The sequence below is a fragment of the Saccostrea cucullata genome, unplaced genomic scaffold (assembly GCF_032062105.1).
Source record: "Saccostrea cucullata isolate Sc308-1 unplaced genomic scaffold, CSIRO_AGI_Scuc_v1 ctg1159, whole genome shotgun sequence".
Classification (NCBI taxonomy): domain Eukaryota; kingdom Metazoa; phylum Mollusca; class Bivalvia; order Ostreida; family Ostreidae; genus Saccostrea; species Saccostrea cuccullata.
The window spans coordinates 117,718-141,024 of record NW_026919615.1 but is presented as its reverse complement, the minus strand read 5'-3'; the positions used below and the strand labels follow the sequence as shown (position 1 = coordinate 141,024).

At 33.9% G+C, this 23,307-nt stretch overlaps 1 protein-coding gene across 4 annotated transcripts in view; it reads right to left on the bottom strand.

The window, feature by feature from the left end:
* Positions 1 to 4,477: 4,477 nt before the first annotated feature.
* The window catches only part of LOC134234487 (protein naked cuticle homolog 2-like), a 32,759-nt gene continuing 13,929 nt past the window's right edge, over positions 4,478 to 23,307 (bottom strand). For 2 of the 4 annotated variants that reach the window (XM_062716569.1, XM_062716577.1), the window contains 5 exons: positions 15,532 to 15,580; positions 15,059 to 15,147; positions 11,865 to 11,966; positions 8,660 to 9,120; positions 4,478 to 6,064 (listed from right to left, as the gene is read on the bottom strand). In XM_062716569.1, the coding sequence (XP_062572553.1) occupies positions 5,362 to 6,064; positions 8,660 to 9,120; positions 11,865 to 11,966; positions 15,059 to 15,147; positions 15,532 to 15,580 (1,404 nt within the window). In that variant the 3' untranslated portion in view covers positions 4,478 to 5,361. Of the gene's footprint in view, positions 6,065 to 8,659; positions 9,121 to 11,864; positions 11,967 to 15,058; positions 15,148 to 15,531; positions 15,581 to 15,693; positions 15,909 to 16,798; positions 17,141 to 23,307 lie in introns of those variants that run through there. The other 2 variants (XM_062716581.1, XM_062716591.1) reach the window with 2 other exon arrangements.

The window sequence follows — 23,307 nt, the reverse complement described above, 5'->3', positions numbered from 1 at the left end:
CCCTGGAATCTAATCCTAGATATGATGAAAAGATTCTCTGAAAGCAATTTTTTGCTAAAGCCAAAGAATGAATATGTATTTTAAAAATTAGTTAGCAGTGAGCAACAGAACTGTCTCCATTATTCACATCCTGAAAATTTTCATCAACAACAACAAAAAAAAAAAAATAAATAAATAAATAAAAAAATAAATAAATGAGCAAGAAAAAAACCCACAACATGCCATGTAAAGTTTAAACTGCGAAGAGTCAGTCTATATATATGTTGATGTCTCTCCTTCAACAAATCAGTCACAACTGAAGCCAAAAAATGTATACACTGTATATATTTTATCTGTCTCTTCTGTTCACAATATTTTTTAGTCTTCTCTTTTAATTTGAATTTCTTCGGAGAAGCTGTCTTCTTCTTTGTTCTGACAACTTATCCTTGCCCTTCTTCAGAGGACCTTGCTCCATAAGAACTCTCTTAGTTTCTTCTGCAAAAAAAAGGGATTTTTTTAAACAAAAATGTTTTTTTAACATTAAATTAGCCAGTGAAGACTGGTTTTGTCGTATTTAGTATAACGTACCTTCCCATTTAAGGTAATCATGTTCGTCATCTAGATCCTGAATAAGGATCGTCTTAACTTGTCCAGGAATAGGAGGTAACTTAGGCACACTTGATTTGTAATTGATATTCATCATTACAGTCTTTTTAGTGACATCTGGAGGATGAGTGGCGTCCCCATGGACTTCCTTCGGTGTGACACAAAACATCATCTCTGGGAGAGTTTGAATGTCAATCTTCTCTTGCGCCATTTCTTCGTTGACCTCTTCGATCTTTTTGTAGGCGGCTTCCTCCTCGTCAGATAGAATGCCAATTTTATTATTTTTTCTCAAGCAACTTTGGAACAAACCCATTTTGGTATCTTGACAACAAATTCGCGCTCTGTACCAACTAAGCTATTATGACGTCATAATACGAATGACGCCTTCAAACGTCATAGTACTATGACGCCAAATAATTATGACGTTATAGATATTCCAGAAATATTCCAAAAATATGAAATTGAAAACTAAATTGTTTTGCTTTAATTTCAAAACATCTACTTTTAAAAAGCGATTTCATGATAACAGAGTAGCTAAGCCCAAGGCAGACTCTTGAGGTCAAAAGGTCAAGGTCAAATAATAAATTAATAAATTCTGTCACTTTCGTTTCCGAGCTATATCTGGAGAAGCTTTTGAGTATTTGAAGTAAATTTTTTTTACCACAACTCCCTATGGCCTATGGAAGGCCATTATTGATTTTGAGATAAAAAGGTTATAGGTCAAGGTCATTAGTTCATTTTGTGTGTGTGAGTTTGTGTTAAATCTTTCATTTCCGGGCGATATCTCCAGAAGCTATTGAGTTTTTGTAAGAAAATTGTATGCAATAACTCCCTATGGTCCGCCCGCCATTCTTAAAATGCCCCCTCGACCCCCAACCCCCCTTCTTTTTTCCTTAAGCCGTGGACACAGATTTTCTGTTTCTTTTTAAATCTGGGATCGAGTCACTTTTCCCTATTTTTTATTCTAATATGCACTTTGAATGATATCGATAATGTTAACCTTTTATCTCTATAAGCTGTTTTAAATATATCATTTTCGACAGGTACAAAAGAGACAAAAGGGTTACATTATCGATAAAATAATAGATGAAATGGAAAGGGGGAGGGGGGTGTCCATGATATCCGAAGTGCCTGTGAGTACATGTAATATATGCTAACAAATATGATCTGATGATAATTAACATCCGTATTTTTTTTATTATGAAACTTAATTACAAAACTTTGCATGGAAATTCTTTAGCTTTCGTTTAGAACTATTTCAAAATTGACAGAGTTCAAAAATTCAACAAATATCTAGACAAAAGAAGGACAACTCTTTTAGAATGGAAGCACTTAGATCTTTCCTTCCAGAAGAATGGCTGGTTTTCACATCTCACCTTTATGTTGAATTATTCTTTTGTAATGTCAACGAAATTTGGCAACACATGGTGTTCGATGTTTTTTTTCAGTTTGTTTACTGCCTAAACAAAAACAAAAACAGGAATTTTATTACCCCTTTTTTCAGTACCACATTATTTTACACAAACATACTATATATTTTCCTTATTTGACTTGACTATACTGCAACAAGAGTTGGGGGTAGGGGGGGGCAATATTTTCAATGAACATTTTCTACGAGGGCAACAAGACTTGTTATGGTAAAAAGTTATGTCGGGACCACACACATCCCCTCCCTTCCGCTTTTGCTTCACACCTGACCATAGAATGGTACAAACAAAGTAAATTGAAATTTAAAAAAAAAGACGAAAAGAAAAATGTCCGTAGAAATTTAATGCCTTACCCAGGGTTCAAATGCGCGAACAGAGATTTATTGATGTGTGTAGTTTTCTGAAGAAATATATTTATGGAAAATATATTTTCATATGAAGGCTGAAAAAAATCTTCCAAGGTTATGTTAAAGGTCAAGGGAAGGTCAAAGTCATAAGATGCCAATACTTCCCAAAAATCTTTGTTGATGTATGAAGTCTCATAAAAAGGTATGGACATTAATTTTTCTTTTTGGATAAAAAATAAAATAATAATACATGTAATTCGGTAAAGGTCATAAGGAAAGTCAAGGTAAAAACAATATAGTTAAATATTTGTATCTTTGAATCAAGTATGATAAAATATGTGTATCTTGAAAAGTTTCTTTTAAAACTAAGTAAAACGTAAAATCAAAATTAGTGATGGTTAAGTTATGGAAAAAGGTCAAGGTCAAAAAATTAGTTAAAAATAAAGCTCTTCCAATTGACAAAGAGTGGGATCGAGGTCAAGTGAAGCTCAAGATCTGTTTTATAGTCCCTATCAAAATATATGTATATGAGACCATGAAATTATTAGGAACCGTTTCTCCTAAATCTTGCCAAATGCAAAATCACTTATAAATATAAGTCTTAACAGGTTCAAGGACAGATATAAGGTCAAGGTCAGAAAACCCTGTTGAATAGTTCCCATCAATTTGTATCATTACATATATATGACTTTTGACAAAGTCATATTATTACATTGAAACTGAGCTTAACATAATAGTACATGTCAAGGAACCAGGAAAGGTCAAGGTCAGAAAATTTTGGTACATTTGATCATGAATGGCCCTTGATTAAACATTTTCAAAAATAATCGTTACAGCAAACAGCCAGCTGAGCTCTTTTTGTCTACATCTTGTATTGTCAATGTAAGGCAAAATGGGCCTCATAAGAAGGTCACAAGACAAAATGACCTTAAGAAGGTCACAAGAGTATGAAGATTTTGGTGGGTTTTTATTTATTTTGAAAGTAATGACCACCTAATTGACACTTAGGACAAGTCAGATTAATTAAGCTTAAATGTTAAGCAAAGATCTGTTTTCTTAAATCTAAATGCACCTGAGAATGTGACCGTGTGATACTTAATCTATACAGTAAAGATGCATTGTCAATGCTTGAAATGTAGACCCATCCTGAGGATATATGTATTTCACAATTTGTTAAAGGCTTATAGCTTAACTTTACAAATACATTTTGTTTGATACATGAGATGTCAGTCTATGAATTTTAAGATTTTCATATCTTAATCAAATTTTCAATGTATGAAATAAATAAGACTCTCCTGGACCCTCAGACTTTCAATGTATGAATTAGATAAGCCTCACCCTGGGGCCTGGATCCCAATTGTCTGATTTTTTGCTAAGAACAGATAAAAGTTATAATAACCTTGGGGGAGGGGCTGATCAGTGACAAAATTCATATCTTTATATACTAATATACATGTAAATGAATGCAAATATTGTCTAGATTGCAACAGAGAGAAATATTTCTCCAATTCATTACTTTCTAATAAATAAAAATGTTTATAATGTTGTGAACTTTTATTTCATATTTTTACTTCAACATTTCCACAAAATGGGACATATATAACAATACCATTGGTGTCTTAACAAAAAAAAATCATATCTTTCATAAAAGAATATGCTTCTTCACACAGAAAAAGGGAATATTTTCTATAAAATAGTTTGAATTTAGATTCTTTTTAATTCAGTTTCTATGGATAATCTATTCATATCATTATTGCTTTGAAACAAAATCAAACCTGTAATAAAAGGGGTTGGGAAAAAAAATATCGAGATTCAAAAACTTTACAGAGTTGAACGAAATAAAACATGCAGGGTTTCTTTTTCAACACATTTGAAGCACATGACGATTCAAATAACTGAGGTAGAATTTGGACAATTCAATCTCATTGTCTGGTCTAAATCAATCATTCTCTCTAATACACATTCAAAACAAACATTCAAATTCCAATCAAGATTGACTTTTTTTGCAATTTCATTATATTCAAAAATTAAATTTAATGCCAAAATTTTATTTTTGTCTAAAGGTTTCCCCCCCCCCCCCCCCCCGAAAAAAAAAATTGTGTATTTCTGGGACATATCTTTCATCAAAATCATTTATTTCAGGGGGAAAACAGTTCAGTCTGGCTATATCCAGGAAATAAATATTGCAAACCTCATACTCAATGAAAAATCAGAAGAAAAAAATATTAAAGGTAAAACCTTTGAAACAGTGAATCTTTTATCTAAAACCAGACACAGAACGTAGATAAGAATATTAATTTTAGCAACTTTATGGGAGAATAAATATTTCTATCAGAAATCAGGTATTTTTTCATTCTATATCATTCACGCATATGCAGACATTCAATACATTTCACAGATACACACACTGCTGTCTATCTCAAACAGATCTGATTGTTTCCAAAAAAATTTAAATAACAGGGTTTCAAATAGTACAAACCCTACAGCCATTTTTGTTTTAATTGAATACTTGCTGAACTCAAAACATGTATAATATATACATGCATTCAAATAATTTAAATGAAATAAAAGTGATTTGCAAATGCCTTTTTTGATACTATAATATGAATGTTTGATGATTATTAAACCTGAAAAAAAATGAGCATACAATACAATGAAGCAGACATGAATTCCTCATGACAAGGAAAATGTATACATTTAACTAACATACATGACAGACTGAGTATTTTTTACACATTTATTATTTATTTACACTGAAAAATAGACAAGGAAAAAATTGTTTATCACAAAAAAATAAATGAACAGTTACAATTCAATTGGCCAGGTAATGGAGTATATTCCCCCCGACTCTGAGCATTACGAAAGGGCTATACAATCAACAGAAAAAATGTGTTTCCTTAAAATGAAAGAAAAAAAAGAGATAACAACAAATCTGACAATTCTTAAATTAAACTCTAGAAAAGATTCAACAATAATAATGGATTCCAATGACCTTTGACCTTTCATGCTTCGTAATAATGATGATAGTGATGATGATGGTGATGTTCGTGAATGTGATGATGTTCATGCTTCTGAACCACTATTTTGTCCCCATCCACATCACACGCATGTTCGCGTTCAATCCACTCCGCCACTTGCTGCATGGCCAGGTCATGATCTTTGTCTCTATGACGATGTCGCCTGTGGTAGTGGGACATTGAATCAGGAACGTGCATGGGCAAGCTCACTGGCCGAAATCGTCCATGTTTGTGCGGTGACCCTTTGTGATGCCCTTTGGGTGACCTTGTCTCTGTTTCCTGGGGATCAAATGACCTTGACCTCGAATGTTCTGTCTTAGCACTGTCTAAATGCTGTTGTTTGATTCTCTGCGATTCTCGCTGGATGTTATCACATTTCTTGGTATCCTGACTTTTAGATCGCGGGGAAACTAAACTGTCTCCGATCCTAGCTGATTGTCCCGTACTGTTGTTGAGGTTTTGCGTGGACTGGGTTTGCGCGTTGTGCTCAATCCCGGCTAAGTCGAGGTAGTAGTTTCGCCTGTCTTGGCTTTCCTTTGCTCTCTCCTCCTGTATGTTATTGGTGGCGGTGGTGTTGTTGCTGGTTTGATTGTTACAGCTCGTCTGATTGGAGCAGTGGACCCGGTGGCGCCGCTTGTGGTGAGAGTGATCATGAGTCGTGATTCCTCGACAATCACTGTGGTGTCTTCTACGAAAAAAAATATTCATTTTGAAAAATAATCAAATATTGGAATTAGTAGATGTATAGACATCCAATAAAACTGATTCAAGGAAAAGGCTCTGTTCTACCTAGATATAAATCAAACATTTTAAATTTTATAACAGCAATGTTCAACTACCCTGCTTAAGTATTTATTCTTTACAAAATAAAAGAACCTTTAAAAGTAGTCTCTTTCTTTTCAGTAAAATTAACTACTCTGACTAGAAGTTGGAAATTAAAGTCTGTTTGTCAAAGTGAAATGATATAAAAGAAGGAAATAATCAGTCATTTCAAAAACATACAATTAATCTGTTATTGTCGTATGACGGACAGAACAAAGACGAATGTTTCTGAAGATCAGACATGAAATGGAAAAAAGAGTCCAGCCTCTTTAATATCATTTACTCTTTGAAATCAGTATCTTGAAAGAGTTCTTTTATATGAAAATTGTCCTCTCTAATAGATGACAATTCCTTCATCAGAGGATATCCTTTGAAGGCAAAAGAGAAAAAAAACAGTATGATATACTGAAATAAAGCTGGCTCTAGTACCAAAGATGCTTCAATTTAGGTTTTTTTTCCTTGCTGCGACCAAAGATCTTTGAAATTCCTAATTTATCTCTCTTTGAGCTTCCCTGTTTTTTTGTCTTTGAATAAGTCATAAGACAAATCTCCACAAGATCATAATCAATTTACACAAAGCCAAACATTATCTTTGAAGCCGATTAATAGCCACACAAGATTCCTAATTTCTTTCCTTTAAAAGGATGTCATTGTGAAAAATGACTTTTCATACTTTTGTGTTTTTTTTTTCTTCTCTTAATGAAAACGGCAGCATAAAAGCACATGTCAGGTTTGCGGACCTTTGAAGCTCCAAAATTATTCTCTTTTATTTCTTCTCCCTGATCTTGCCTTTGAAGGGAATTCTACAGTGGACTTAAGAGACTGAGTTTTGATCTCGAAGAAACACAAACACACCAGGAAAAATACCTATCCCTTGATTGCTTTTCCTTGAAACTTTTTAATTTAACTAAGTATTTCATCTCCATTACACTCATTAACACAACCATGAAAGAGGGCCTAATTCCTTTTTTGTCAAGACACCCATAACAACCCTACTGACATACACAACTGATCTTCCATTCATACACTGTATTCAGACATTAAAAGAATGATTAAAAAGAAATTTCCTTTTTTGGGGGCATCAGAATTCCTCCCCCAGAGAGAGAAAGAGAGAGGGGAAGTTGAGAGTGTTTTTGGTGTCCCCTAGAGGCAAAGCTTTTAACAATGAGTGTCATCGGTGTTTTATTTGGATGTCTTTGAACATAACAGTTCTGAGACACTTCACAGACCAGCCAGGCCAAATTCTATCCATAGATCTCCTTTGATGACAGCTCTCTGTTGATTCATGAGTTTGCTTTTAGCTTCCCTATCTATTTTTTTCCTATTCAATCTCCTAATAAGTTTGATGTAGCTTTGCAATCACAAATTCATCTTTGTTTCTCTCTCCTTTTAAGATGCACAATTCATCCCACATTTCCTCTTCCCATTAACCTAATGTTTTCAATCAAAATGTTGAATTCTATTTGTTCTCTCTCTATTTGTATGTGCTCTTTCCTTTACAAATCTATCCATTTTTAATCCTTTGCTGATAATTGATGCTTAGCCTAACATACACAAATACATCTTTCCTATTTGTATTCAAAAGCAGAAAACTAATCTTGTACAACTTCATCAAAAGTAAGACAACTTTCAAAGAAAATTTAATTCAAATTTGAAATTTAACCAGAGTTACCCTCCTTGTCCTTTTCATAAAATATGCTGAATTAATGAAAAATTACCCCATTTTCTCTCTTTCATTAGATCTAATATGGTTTCTTTATCAGTGGGAAAAAAAGACAATATTGCTTCATCCCAGCTAGCCCAGCCTCATCAGTTCAAAGAGTTTTTCTGCCTCAGTAGCCAGTCTGATTGCATTACATGTTTGAACTTCAAACGGAGGCTCACAAATAAAACTTTCTTCCATTGCTGCTTAATTACTCCCAGAAACATTTTCAGATGGCAATTTTATTCATTTATTCTGTGTGATCTCAAAAAATGATGTAGAAATATCACAAGAATAAAGGGATTTTTACACACACTTGGCATGTTTGCTCAAATGAGCCCAACATGTTAAAAGTCCATATTTTCCTCCTCCCTCTAGTGAAAACCCTTTCTTGAAATGTCATCAATCAAGGCTAGAGACTAATGGTGCAGATTAACCTTTTTTCACATAGAGAATTAATTTTATTTCACAGAAATATAACCTACTCTTAACCTGTTTTCTATAATTTGATACTTCTTATTGAATCTTTACTATGATGATCATGTGTAATTGATGTTTAATTTTCATTAAACCATCACTCCACTGAGCTGACAAAATACATTTTCTTTCACCCCCCCCCCCCAAAAAAAAAACAATCTGTGTGATGTCTATTGTCTCGTTTTTGGTTGAATCATACCAGTATGTCAACAGTTATACCCTGAAATAGCATTATCAAAAAAGATGTATAAGGACATTTATCCTTTATAATACAATAATTACCTTAACTGCTTCACATGGTTTCTTTCCATGTTTTCCTGAACCAATTCCACTAGCTGTTGTCTTTCTTGTGATGTCAGTTGAATCCTTTTGGATCCAGAACACACATTATCTTGACCATGAGCTGTACAGGGGTTATGACCTTTGACCTGACAGGAATTTTGACATTGTCCTTTCACCCTCTCCTGTAAGTCACTATTGCACTGTTTTGCAGGCAGTTGAACATGAGTGGCAGTAAGATTATTGTTCAGTTTTGCAAATTCTTTTGATTTGGGAGTGTCCTTGACCTTATCACTGTCCTTGACTTTGTCCTTTTTGCCCTTGGTAGGGGTCTTGTTTTCTGACAGCTGTGTGTTGTCCTGTCCCACAGTGAGCCTAAGTTTCAGAGTTTTTGTTCCATTGGAAGGAATTTTGATGGAAGAACCCACAGCGTCATATAAAGCTTTTAATAAACTGGACAAATCCTGCAAATAAAGTAACCAAATATAACAATTATTTTTAGAAATGGATTTGTTGTTTCATCATTTAGTTTTTGGGACACTTTTAAAACCTCTTTTATTCAAACATAAAACAGTTCACAACACCTACACTTGTGATTCGATACATATTTTGTCTTCAGTTCTTTCTTTAATTCTCCCTTCTACTACTCCCTCCCCCTTAATCATCTGCAGTCTACAGGGAGAGCTGTGTGATACTGTAAACCAATTATTATACGCGTCATTTTTTATTCGCGACTGACCGCTAGAGAACTAATCCGCGACGATTTATTTCCGCGAACAAGTGGTCACATTTTTTATTTCTAGAAATATTTTTTGTTTCAAATTAAATTTTTATATCCACCTATAAACTAAGTAAAATGCTACCTTGAGTACAGCTTAGGCATTATTCAAGACATATGCAATGCGTCCATTTAAAATCTTCTATCCGCCCCTAAATTGGGTAAAATGTTTCCATGAATATACTTCTTACGCATTATTCACGCATCTTCGCTAGCCAAGGGTTTCCGATCCGAAATCTACTCTACAACCCTTGGCAGATTTAGTCCTATCAAATGGGAACTTTAATTGCGCCGCCTATCGCCGTAATTGAGTTAAGTCCCTTGAAACCGTATAATATATGTCCAATGAAAATAGCTGTAACATACGTAAATCAATATGACGTTTGAAACAATATGGCGACCTCCATGCAGCCTGATGTAGAATATATCCTAACAACCACATAGAGCTGTGGGCAGTGGGCACACCTCAAAAGTGGTAGAAAATAACGTTCTTCGTGGATTTTTTGTGAAGAGTTTGACTTTACTTTCTAAATGTTGCCGTATCAATTATTATCAATGAGCCGTAACATTTGATTGGCTTAAATTGATGCACCTAAACTGCGGAACACGGACTTACGTGGTCCTTTCAATAATTCTTGAAAACATATATAATCAAAAGAAAAAAATTTCAAATTAATTGCTCCTTTGTTTTTTAGCATAGATCACATCCTAACTTTCATCCCGTGTAAATATTACTCTTCTTTTGCATAAAACACGAATAGACTTTAATTCAGTCGAATTTCGTCGATTAGTAAAAACCTTGCGAAGACTCGGACTTCGCAGCCAATCAAATTCGTTTGCGCGAGTTCTAAAATTTTCAGCCAAATCTGCCAAGGGTTGTAGAGTAGATTTCGGATCGGAAACCCTTGGCTAGCGAAGATGTATTCACGACGCTCGAATAAACTCGGGAAAAATCTAAGAGATTAAAGTTGATTTCAAACTCTCAATTGTAAAAGTGACTCATACTAATTGGGTAATCGACGCTTTCTAAGATCAACATAGCCAAAGGGCAATCATTATAAATGGTAGAGCAGGACCAGGCCATAATAAGTCGTACATGTAATTAACCAGGCTATCTCTAACTCGTCTGTGACAATAAATGAACAATAATAAACAAGCTGAAATAATTATTGACATTTTAATCATTTGTAGACAAATAGTTTAAGATTTGCCATTCGTTTTTATATTTTTTCTGAATGTTTGTAATCAAATTTCAACTGCTTCTAGTACACTAAAGTTCTTCCGTGATTACTTATTGAACCGTCGGGATCGGTATTCAAAATTGGACAAATAACTCTTACCATACCTCATGGGAATAAAATGAACAACTGGTTTGCGACGATAAATATCCGCGAGCAGAGGTTACTCGCGGAAATCGCGGATATTTATCGTACGCGTATAATACTTGGTTTACAGTAGTACCACAGCAGGTGAAGGCAGGCTGTGATCTATTGCTCACAACACAAGAGAAACACCAACAACTGTTTTCTCATTCTGCCCCTATCACCTTTCTTCCTCCCGACAAGATGCACTATTATGACAGATGGATATTTGCCCAGAGCTTGCACTGAGGCATACAAAGTACCCTTTTGATGCATACCTAAGACAAGGGCTAACTTTAATACAGAGATAGGAAATAAATCCCATCGGTGCTTGTGTTAAAGAGTATCTTCTTAATGCCGATTACTCAGAAACTGTTGTACTGAGCTGGAATGCAGGGCCGTCAATACACTCGCTACTTCAAACACATAGATTTGTTTTTTTCCCCCTAGAGCTTATCGCAAACCTTGTCCAATATCTTACCGGTACGTGCAATTAAAATTGACTGGCCGTCCTTTTGGGCTTAATCAGCTGTGTACATAATATTCAATTTGCAGTAAACCTTGGATGAATAAATGACAACAAGACTAAATCCAACATGAACAATATAATTCAGGGCTGCTCTTTGATCATCCTGAACATCACCATCTTCCATTGGAAAAAAAATAAACCTGTCCCCTCTATCTAGCCGGCAGCTGCCGATTCTATTTTTTCTGTACGCAGCTATAAAATTGATAAGGCTTCCACCTGTTAACTTTGGGTATCCCACTCTTTATCATTTTATGAACAGGGATCACATTCTTTTTTGCTTTTGGTGAATATTGTATGAAAAATATATTTTTTTATCAATAAATTTTCTACATTTTTTCAAATTTTATGCTCTCTAAAATATTTCTTTAAAACTTTCTTTGGAACAATAATTTATCTCATCAATGGCGCAAAATTATAAAAATTGTCCCATTAAAGGTTTTTTGATTTTATGTGAACTCATCTTATTATCTCTTTGCCATTATCTGACTTTTGATTTGTAGCATTAATTAATCTAACTCATACAGGGTAAATAAACTATACCTCTCTGGTGATTTTTCCGTGTCCATCAAAATCATACAAGGTAAAGGACCACTCCTGTTTATTCTTCTCCAGACCCTCAAAATGGACACCGCATTCAAACTCCTGAAAAGGAAGAGTTATCCATCAACTTTTACATAGAGTAAACATACTTTAACATTTATACACAGTGAACTAAATTGAGTGAAAGAAATGTTATGTCTCCAAGACTGAATTATTTTTTCTTAATTCACATTTTTTAGCAAGTGTGTGCACTTCCTTTACCATAAAACTGCCTTCTACTGTTTAGATGCTACAGGAATAGTGATAGTAAATTTGACACATCTTAAAACAGTGAACAATTTGCAAACTTGTGTGCCAATGTGAATTCTGGCTATTTGTTGGGGAATTTATTCGATTGATGAATTAATCACCCATGAATAAAGAACATTGTGTGTGAGTTTGCATCTTCTGCTGCAGCCAGAGAACTTTAGTGTCTTATTGGAGCAAACATGCACACAAGTAACAGGCATATGGAGATAATCAATTTATGGCAGCTAATGAGGAATGGTGGAATAACAGGCTTTAGGTCCTGGCTGTAGCATAATTACTTCCTCCGGGAATTTGTGTTCAGTTTTAGGACAGGGGAATCAAATTTGCACAAATAAGTATGTCATTTATACATGCAAACGGCATTAACCATCCTGCACTTAGAATGCTCGTTTGTTACACAGAAAAAGGAAAGCATAATCCAGCTATCTATTTTGGGTGAAATTCTAAACTTAGTGCTTTAGAATACCATATTAATTTTTTATACCACTTACTTTTCAATGCTATTCATAACATATTAAAAATGATTAACTAAAGGCAATTTAAGGGCACGGAAAAAAAATCGGGGTGAGATCGGTGAAATAGATCTCTCACTTATAATCCCCACTCAAATCGGTGGGTCGAACCGCAATTACAGTTTCCTAAATGGGTGTTATTTGTTCAATAACAAAAAGAGAAATGGTTGCAGCAATAAAATATTAATACGGAACTTGAAAATAGCTGTGTAGTTTGTTTAACAACAGCACACGGTTCAGTGAATTTATTTCGCTGTCAGGTGTCGAAGCTCCAGATACGCAAGCTGTTTTAAAAAGAATATTTCATTGGATTCAAATGGTAATTGACCACCAATTTAAACATGAAAAGATAACGAAATACATTAATTACAAGAAGCAGTTGATTTCATTTCCATATTAAATGTGGATACCCAAGATATGCTATTAGTTTTTTATAAGAAAAACTTTCTTCGCCCAATGCATTAATATTACTCATATCTATAATTATTTCAATATTAATTTACTAATGTTTAAAGAGGCTTCAAAATTTCATCTCTAGAACCCATTAGATATTGAAGGGAAATTAATGAATATTGAACATTATTGCTTGTACACATTTTGGCAAATGTTACGTGTACTTTTTGACAACTAGCTGTTCTGCATAACACCTATCAACATATCTACTAGGAAAGCATGACTCAAAAATTTCATTCAGGACCTTTCAAATTTTGAGCAGTATACACATAAAACACGGTGACCTAAATATTTCCGTCCTTTTATGATATCCATCCAATGCCTTCTCAGGTAAAAGACCTCCCCCTTTTAAATACATAGGGGACAGCTTGTAAACAATTAATTCTCAGAAGTCATCAATATTGGAGGACTGAGGACATCAAAAGCTTCATCTAATGACCAAGCCATGTTCTCCCCGGTCACAGTGACACCGGCTTCAGGGGGAGAATGGCAGTTTTATTTCCCTGACTCTTGCTGGGCCTTTATTACTTATTTATGTACGTTTCAAAGGAACTCAATACTTACTTGTTATTTTGGAAGTTGTAGTTAAGGTTGAAAATTTAGCACATAAATGCCATACAAGAATGCTTCATCCTGCTTCATATTTCCTTAGAAGTGATTTTTACGATTTGCTTTGTTGGGGACTGACCAAATGTGTTTCTAGGTTGACACACAATGGTACTAGAGACAGACACCTGCCATTTTATTTGTGGCAACAGGATCTTCTTGATTCATTGAATACCTCCCTATTTTCCCTACCATCCGTCTTTAAAAATCACCTGTTTATGGCAATTTCTAGTCAGAATTTAAACACACTGATTTGGAAAATATGGGGAAAACAATTTCCTTTATACACATATAGCGAAGTAATTTCATAGGTCCCAGTGACTTCCCTATAATCCAGTTTTACTGCATATGGGGAAAGTCTTTAAAGAAATTTCTCTTTCTCATACCTCAACCTCTTCCCCTTTTCCCTTTTTTCACTAACTCGGATAATTAATTCTGCAATACCTCATTTCTTTTGAATTGTGTTTAAAAATAGAACACATTATTCAAATTATTTATTTTTTACAATATTGATATTTATCACACTAACACCCTCAATTTTCTTCAATATTGATATTTATCACCCTAACACCCTCCAATAACTTCAAAGGGGTCTTGTGTTACAAAGCCACAATAACACATATACCTACATGAATACTTACACACAAACTTGTTTGGTTGGTGCACAAAGACAGATATATCTCTTAAAGGTATGGCTCATTTAATTTCACACTATTTCAAGTAAAGTATTCATTAACCGATGTACGACCAAAAAAAAAAGAATTCTTTTGATAAGATAGAATTACTTTGCACTATCACTAGACCCAACTCCTGTACTTTTACAAGAGAATCAGATAATGGAAATTGACAAATGAATATTGAAAAACACTTCAATTCCACATTCAGGGTACATCCACACTTCACCGACTTTCGATTCAAAAGACAACTTTTTTTCTCAAATCAAAAATTCATTTTAATATAAGTCCAACAACCTTCTACATTTTTCTTTGAAAAAAAAATTAAAAATGGATCAAAACCATCTTCTATAAATCATACTCGAAAATAATTTTCAATGAAATTAATGTCAACTACACTGTTCTCACAAATCCAATAAAATTATCTGATAACCAAGCTTCAGTAAATGAATTTTATCCCCCCCCCCCCCCAAAAAAAAAAAATAAGCCTGGAAATATTTTCGTACTATAGCATTAATATTATCAGCCAAAAGAAAATGGTATTGCTCTCGATTTGACAAAATAATTCTTTAATTCACAAAATGCATAAACTGAAAATACATTTTTTTTTTCAAAAAGAAAACATGTCTTAAATACTTACCTCAATATTAAGAGGAGGTTTCTCCAAGTCCTGTTCCAGCTCCAGAACTTTGGAGTTCTCTGTGTCCATCTTCTGAGGAGGGAGTTCCACTGGAATAAAAATCACCGGATGATTAATACACACTTCATGTACCATGACAGATTCATTTATCACCAAAAACTACAGCTCCTTCCCCTCACATCAAGTCAAGATATATTCCCGATAAAATCACAAATTCATGGGATGCTTCTGATGAAAAGCAATGGCTGTAAAATTGACTTTTATTTTAGCTTTTTATTAAAAAATTCCTTCATTATTATAATGTTATTAATAAGTAGAAGCATGACATTGAATAACAATGCCTGCTGCCTCCTCTTCGTTAATTATCTGCTTTCCTATTAGAATTTTTGCCTATCAGACAATCAAGCAATAGAACTTAGTTCCACAGAAAACAACTTACAGATTAATTAACACATATTGTTTAATTAACATACCTCGGAGTGGAATGTTGCCTCCTTTATTATCCAGGCTGACTGATAGTTCCTGTAAATTAGAGAAAAATCAGAATGACTCATACGGTTCACAGTATCAGTAGCAAATCTCTCAAGAAACAGCTAAAACAAATCTCAACTGACAAAACTTTCAGAAACCTGCACCTAAAATGCTGAAGTCAGAAAGAGATTCCATCTATCTTGTTATTTTTTGGTGTTATTATTTTAACAATTTTCACTGCCGATCCTTCGGCATTCTCCAAACTTTGATAATACTAGCCCCCATATCCTTACAAAAATGGCAGCTGCTACTTCTCAAAAAGCCCGAAAAACATTCAGTTTGCCAACATTATTATCGAAAAACTGTCATTTGATCAAACTTGTTCTTCTGGTTTCAGACTCCCTCTGAACTTACAAAAGAGATGCTTGGCAAAATGTTCAGACATTATAGAGAGGAACGATCATACCGAAACCCAGGCGCTAGTTAGAATCAAAGAGAAAATAAATCAGCCACCGCAGAGGCAAGTGTTTAATCATCATCCTTACTCCCAAAACTTTGCGGAATCCCAAAATCTTCGGAATTGCTCCCCTCCAGGGTAATCGTTTAGGACTTGCCCTCATTCCTCTAGCAATTTGAGGTAGAATGGTTTAGACAGCCAGTGTTTGAGCCCTGTGTGTTTACCTATAGATAGAGGACCCCGTGTTTACCTGGGTAGATAATCTACCTGGCTGGCCCCGATCAAAGCTCCTCTGGAGTGAAGATGTTATGTAACCTGACATCTGTTATGACATAATCTGATTGGAGTATTATTACCTTTTGGACACCTAGCCTTTGATGCTTGCATGGAGATGTTAACACCTTAGTGCTCAGATGTTTAACAAGCCGCGATAATAAAAACCTCAAAAGCACACACGCATCCAAAACTGTAATTAAGATCTGTATACAACCACATGTCTTTATAGAAGCAAAACCTCATTCTGCCTGGTAGGTTTTTTTTTATTCTTTAATGAAGAGATGAAATCTCTTATTAGTGTCTTTTTACCCCTTATATCAAACTCCCTTTAAACCTTTCAATTAAGTCTGGTTAATTTACACATCTAAAATCTGCATGCTAAATTTGTGTGCAGGCCTAATTTTTTTTTCTTTTAAGTTAACTAATTTTTTAAACTTAAGAAAAAACAATCAAGTAATTCTCCCAAAACACACCATATACCAAAAACCTTTTACAAACTATACACAGACATAAACAAATCTATTCAAAATTCTTACCTTTAAAGAATTTAAGAAAACCATTCCTTATAAAGAAGAAAATGCCCACGAGTGGCAAAGTATTAAAACTCTGGGCTCCTTATGAGTGGCCTTTGTTAGTATCGGAGAGAAACACAGGACAATCTACCAATCACAGACAGTGTAACAAGAATCAATAACAACTCTCCTCCCTGTGTCTCAAGATCAAAGCCAGTTACATACTGGGGGGAAGGTATCAAAGGTGGTTACTTCCTTGTAAAGAGGGCAGGGCCACGACAGAGGAAGATGGAAGTCGTTAATTAGCCGCAAACATCACCTTTGACTTGATGTCTAAATGTTTGTGTACGATACATATACTCTAGACTTGATACTTTAAGGTCACATACAACCTAGGCAAAAAGCATTTTGATGTATAAAAGCTGGTGGTCTTGTTTGTGTACATTGATCCTTATCAAAATGTTTTTCGATAAATACAAAATAGCCCTGACTAATTACTCGCTGGAGCATGAAAGAGCTGGTCTGGGTGTATTATGAAGAGATAGAGGGCGTATATTTACACAGAAAATGTGAACATCTGTTTCAATTAATCCTCTCAAAAATAATTATTCTGAATGAAAAATGGGTGTTAATTGATTATATACACAGGAGTGTGGCCCTCTGATGTTGATTATCTAATCAAACAAAACCTTTTTGACAACCCATAACGATTTCTCTTTTTTCTCTCTATTAGGACAGTCCCCCAATATTTTCACACCTGTTGTCAGGAAGCTTTGAGTAATTGCCTTCAGTCTTCTTTTTTTACAATCTAGCCTGTAAAAGCTAGTCAATTAAAGTGTCAACATGCATGTACAATGTCCATAAAACATGCACGACAGTGAACAATTTATAGACCCTTCTGTTCTCTTCACCTCTGCCAGTGCATTATAGAATTCGGTTTCCCATGTTTGTTTTCATTGTGAAAATATGCAAAACAGGACCCCTGAGGACACCTTCCAAGATGTTAGACATGGCATGTACCACGTTCTTTGATTGTGAATAACATGCCTGTCAAAATTTAGGGAATTCGTACTGATGAATTCTAACTGCATGGTCATATTTATAATATATGATACACTAAGCTACTGGTGTCAGTGAATGATTTGGCATTTTGACACTATATACACAAAAGTCTTAGTAATTCATCATTTTCATAAAATTTAGCCAGAATTTCACAATTTATCTCTGAAGATCAAAATAAAATTTCACCTATAGAAGTATTCATAACTTTATGTAATATCTTGAAAGCAAGATAAAATGAACCATCTGGTTATTTCTATTCTTTATATTTTCAAAGGTACTGGTGATATTAAAGCATGTTTAGTTGATTTGCCTATGCTTTTATTTCATACTATTTTTATAAAAACTTTTCTGCTGTGCATTGTTTCTTCCTCCCTTTTGATTTCCTTTGATTTCTATACATTCAGTTCATTAAAGCAGTCCCTGTTTTGAACATTGTATCTTTTCAAAATAATTGGCATTTCCCTTCATCAAACATAATTTTCATTGTTAGGCAAATTCAAGCATTTTTTACATCTTCGAAATAACCAAACAGAAAAGGTAGCCCTTCTTCATTTGCATTTCTATGGACATTGCTATTTCTTCAGGGAAATTTGATGTATGACAATTTCAATCCAAGCAGATAAAAACTTCCACCCAACCATCTCCAAAACCCCATTTGTCACCATTCACAATTTATTCTTCCACTAATCTGCTCAGATCATCATTTAATTGTACCATTATTCCTATGAAAATCTCTGCCCTTGGGTCCCTAGACTCATTTGTTGAGTGCTCTTGATGAATCTTGTCTATTCATTCAATCATACATCATATCTGAAGCACATATTAAAGCAAAAAATTGAAATCTTCTATTTATTGACTCATGCATAGCCGAGTCCATCTCTCTTACTCACCAAGACCATTAACTTGACCATGAATTGACTCATAGACCCACAACTATCACCAAATCTTGCTCAATGGCCAAAAAGCATAAGCAGACGTACATTCTCAAAGTTAAAAATCCCCCTTTTCCGGTTGACATTTAATGTTTTCCCTGCAGGCACAAAATCATTCTAATCACATTTCCCCGTAAGTGCCCCTCTCCTCTGATCAAACAGATTGGTATATGCATTATTGATGAGCACCATGACTCTTATTTGAGGGTCGGCCACATTGTCAGGATCAAAGAAAGTCTTGTCATCACCTAGCCCCGCCACTGTTTGCCCAATAAAAGGCAATTGACTTCAATCTTTGATGAAGAACTTGGAACATTTTAATCATAATACCCAGCCCTGTTTCTCCCTACCTTCTAATATATACATCATCCAAGAGGAACACAAAAACCTTAATTCTCTCTCCATCTCTTTGCTTCCACAAGACTTTGCCAAAATTCTCAAAGAGAATTATCAACATTGTGACACTGAAGTCTTGTAAATATTTTTCAATTTGTAAACAATTCCCAAGGAATCAAAGCAGATCAAATGGCAAGAGAAGAGTTAAGGAACACAGAAGGATCGAGTCATGGTTTTAAGCTGTTTTGCAGCTTTTCATTCTGAAAAAGGTTGAGATACTTTTTTACAATGGAGGTAAAATGTGCTCAAATGCTCACATTTAGTACTAGTATATTCAGTAAAATATACCAAATTTAATGTCCTTTTTATTCATCTGAAGATACACATTTGAACAAAAAAAATTATAACAATGAACTTAAATTTACAAAACTCTTCCAGTATAAAGCTAAGTATACACCCTCTGTGTTAAATTTTCAATGAATACAAGCTCTTGAAAATCACTGTATACATATTGTAGATGAAGTGCAAATCAAACATAATATTAGATAAATATTCTTCAAAACAGGAAAACATATAAATAAAATATATACAAACATTATAAATAATACGATCAAATAAGATCAAAGTATGAACAGTGGATTTCAGAGATCTGACGATAACATGGATCTAAAAAGGATCTTAACATCAGCTGATTGGGAAGTCAATCATGTTTCCTAAATGTATATAAGACACACGTGACTCACAAAAATCTAGATAACCATCAAGCAATAAAAGCAATAGTATATCTCTTACATTATTTCACATCAGATCTTATCATTGGAAAAAATTTTAATGTTAAAACACTTCCTCGACAAAAAAAGTGGATACAGATCAATTGAAAATCAAGTTGCACATCAAAAAAATGCCTTTTGATGTCAGGGAGAACTATTTCAAGCCTAGTCTATCAAAGCCAAAAGTACAACTATATATGCATTACATTTATATAGCCATCATCCATATCTATAAAATCACTTCACTTCCAAAGAATCAATTAAGAAAAATATATCCAGTCCTGTCAATTTAAAAAGACTGTCTAAAAAAGACATTGAAGAAATCTGCTTTTGTCAGCATTGACATTTTGTAGGAATTATAATTTTATTCTCTTGTTCATTAAAACTCAAATAAAGATAGCAACTTCTGTTAATTGAATGGAATATGGAGATGCAATTGCTAGTCATTTATTAATGAGTTTGAACATCAAATTAATATCTAGAATCAACTTAATTGCTCGTCCAATACATCTATGGCCTTGACCTAAATGCAACCACTAATGTCTTACCTATATCAGAATAATTTTGATAGAAATGTCAAATCCTTACAAATTTTTGAGATATATTTAATATCAGAAAATAATATCAATTAACATTTAAGCCCCTTTGCTTCCATTTATCAACTAGATCAAGTACAGTGCATTATCTAATTGTTCCCTACAATTAACTCACAATTCAGAAATTGAATTGATTTAGTGTGATAAATGATTTAAATTGGGATATTGACAGCTAGGGTCATTTTTGTGCATAAAGTACTGAACCTTAGCACTTCAAATGTGCAGAGGATTGACAATTTTCTACACGTATAATTCTCAAAAGGGGAGTAAATCAACTGCAGTCTTTTATAAGATGAGGACTCAAAAGAGAATGTTCAAACCTTGTACAACATCAATTTTTCAAGATAAAAAATAAAATCATTATATATAGTAAAAGATCTAACAAGTGAAATGAAAGGCAATGTCATATACAATAAAAGGGAAAAAGAATTTCTACTCCCCAAGAGGGCTCTTTGTTTCTTTCAAGTAATACAACTAGACATTTTTTACTGAATTTTTACTGAATTTTCTTACTTGATTCCTTTTAGAATGAAAGTTCAAAAGCTTTTAGTTCACTTTTATGATCATTCAAATCAAACTCTCAATAGTATTAAAACAATAAGCAGAAAATCTTCTGGGACAATTTTGAAATGTTAAAAGAGAAATAACAATTCCATTCAATTCTGTCTTATCTTTTCTCACTGAGCTTGATCGATTCATTGGTTTGTATTCAATATTTAATTAATGCACTTCTGATGAAGAATAGGTACCCTAATGCTAATTAATAAATAATTTCATCTCAAAGCAAGGATTGAAACACTATATATGTATAAAGGGATGCAAAAAAACTATTAAAGAATTAACAAAGTACACTTCTAAGAGCTTGAAAACAAATGCAGAAAGACTTTTATGTTCTCGTAAAAATAAAATATAGAGCAAGTCATAAATCATTCATTTTCTTTTGTGTATATATAGGTATTTTAAAATTAATCAAACAATATAATTATTTTATTACTGAACAGCTGAACTACAAGGAGAAGTTATGCTTATATTCAGAGAAAAAAATTCTTACACATACACCATGAACATGATGAAATTATTTTTCTTCAATTTCTATCACTATCCATCAAAGTTTTAAAATGTTTTTTTTTTCTTTTATCAAAAAAGAATGCATTAAAAAGGAATAAACAGTTCTTTTCAGTTGTTGATCATTAATATTTTAATCACATGACAAGTAAATTTCAATGTATTTAAGAAAAGGCATTTCAAGTTGTAGACAGCATGCATGGGCAAATCAAACTGGTATTCTTTATCATGTTTATAAAATGTCTTAAATAGTAAATTATCAAAGAATTGAAATGCAGTAAATTCTGCTTTATCTTGGCATGAAAATTTCAAATTAATACAGATACAAGGCTACATGCTATTGAAGAAAATCCGAGCCAGTAGGTTCTAAACTTATCTAGTCTTTTTGATGGATAAAATAGAATTATCCATTTTAGAATAATGCTGTTTTTCTCAAAAGTCTAAACCTTGTTGAAGTACTTGCAACGGAGGATTTTTTTTTTATCAATGGTCCTGGATAAAATATGCCTTGTAAAAAATCCCCCCTATACACTACAGAATCTTTTAAGTATTTAGAGCTTCAAAAAGCTTCCACGGCAATACATAGCGAAGACAACCACTAATTGGCCTTAAAAGTTTCTAAACTTTGTATCTCAACATTTTCAAAGGCAACATAAAAAAAATGCTTAAGTATTTCAAACAAATTTTCCCCTTTGCTTTAAATCAATCTTCTTTAAAGACAATTACAAAAGATTTGGCCATTTTCCCTAACACCTGTGTGGATAGCTGCACAGGTGCTGAAAAAAGGTAACTAAGTATCATAACAAAACTGTAAAGTGCAAGCAAACTTAAACACTGTATAAATGTAGGGCCCCTTAACATGTATAGACTACAGATGATGCAAAAACACTGCAAAAAATTCTGAAGGGCCAGGCCCTGCTGCAAGAAATGGAAGTCAATTATCATGATCATAACTGCAGATAGACTGAATTCAGAGGTTATGTCATTCATGGTCCACAGTGGAAGACAACTACTGAGCAATGATATACATGGAACAACACTGAAATTTCACTCCCCACATCATTATGAACCATTTACATAAACTGTAATTCGCTAACCTGGCTCATTTCCCATGAATGCTCTGAAATTATCCCAATGATGCCCTTTACGAAAGCAAAAAAATTAAGTACAATTCACAGAGGGTAGATGCATATAATTACTGTAATAAAACATAAATTTGTGTCCCAAGCTTTGTGACCCAACAGCTTATGTAGATGGGTCACAAAACTTGGAAAACATAGTTAATAAACCATAACAGCAAGGTATGTCAATCCCAACTGTCAAAATAAAGCTCATGCAGTCTCCTTAATATAGAAGAAATCTCCAGTGCATCTATTGAGAATGGGACAAAAACTATCATACAGATTGCGGAAAAAAATCCCTTGTGCGAAATTCTTTAAAAAACAAGTTTAAAAATAAAACTATTGACAGCTTCATTGCCTGCAGATGCCTCTGCGAGATTCTTTCGACTTCCGAAATCCGAAGGGTTGTAGCCGGTGCACTAATCCCTCGCAGAAAGATCAAAGGAGTCAACCTCGTGCTGTCTGCCTGGCTCTGAATATTATTTATTTCATAAAAAAACATTTATCAGATACATACTTCCCCCTATCTCGGTAAAAAGCCCGAGTCGAGCAGTTATTTCAGTAGATGGCAACATCAGGCGAATGCCGATTTTCACTACGAGACCAGACAATAAACAAATGATCAAAGAAACGGCTTCAAACAGTGGCCGG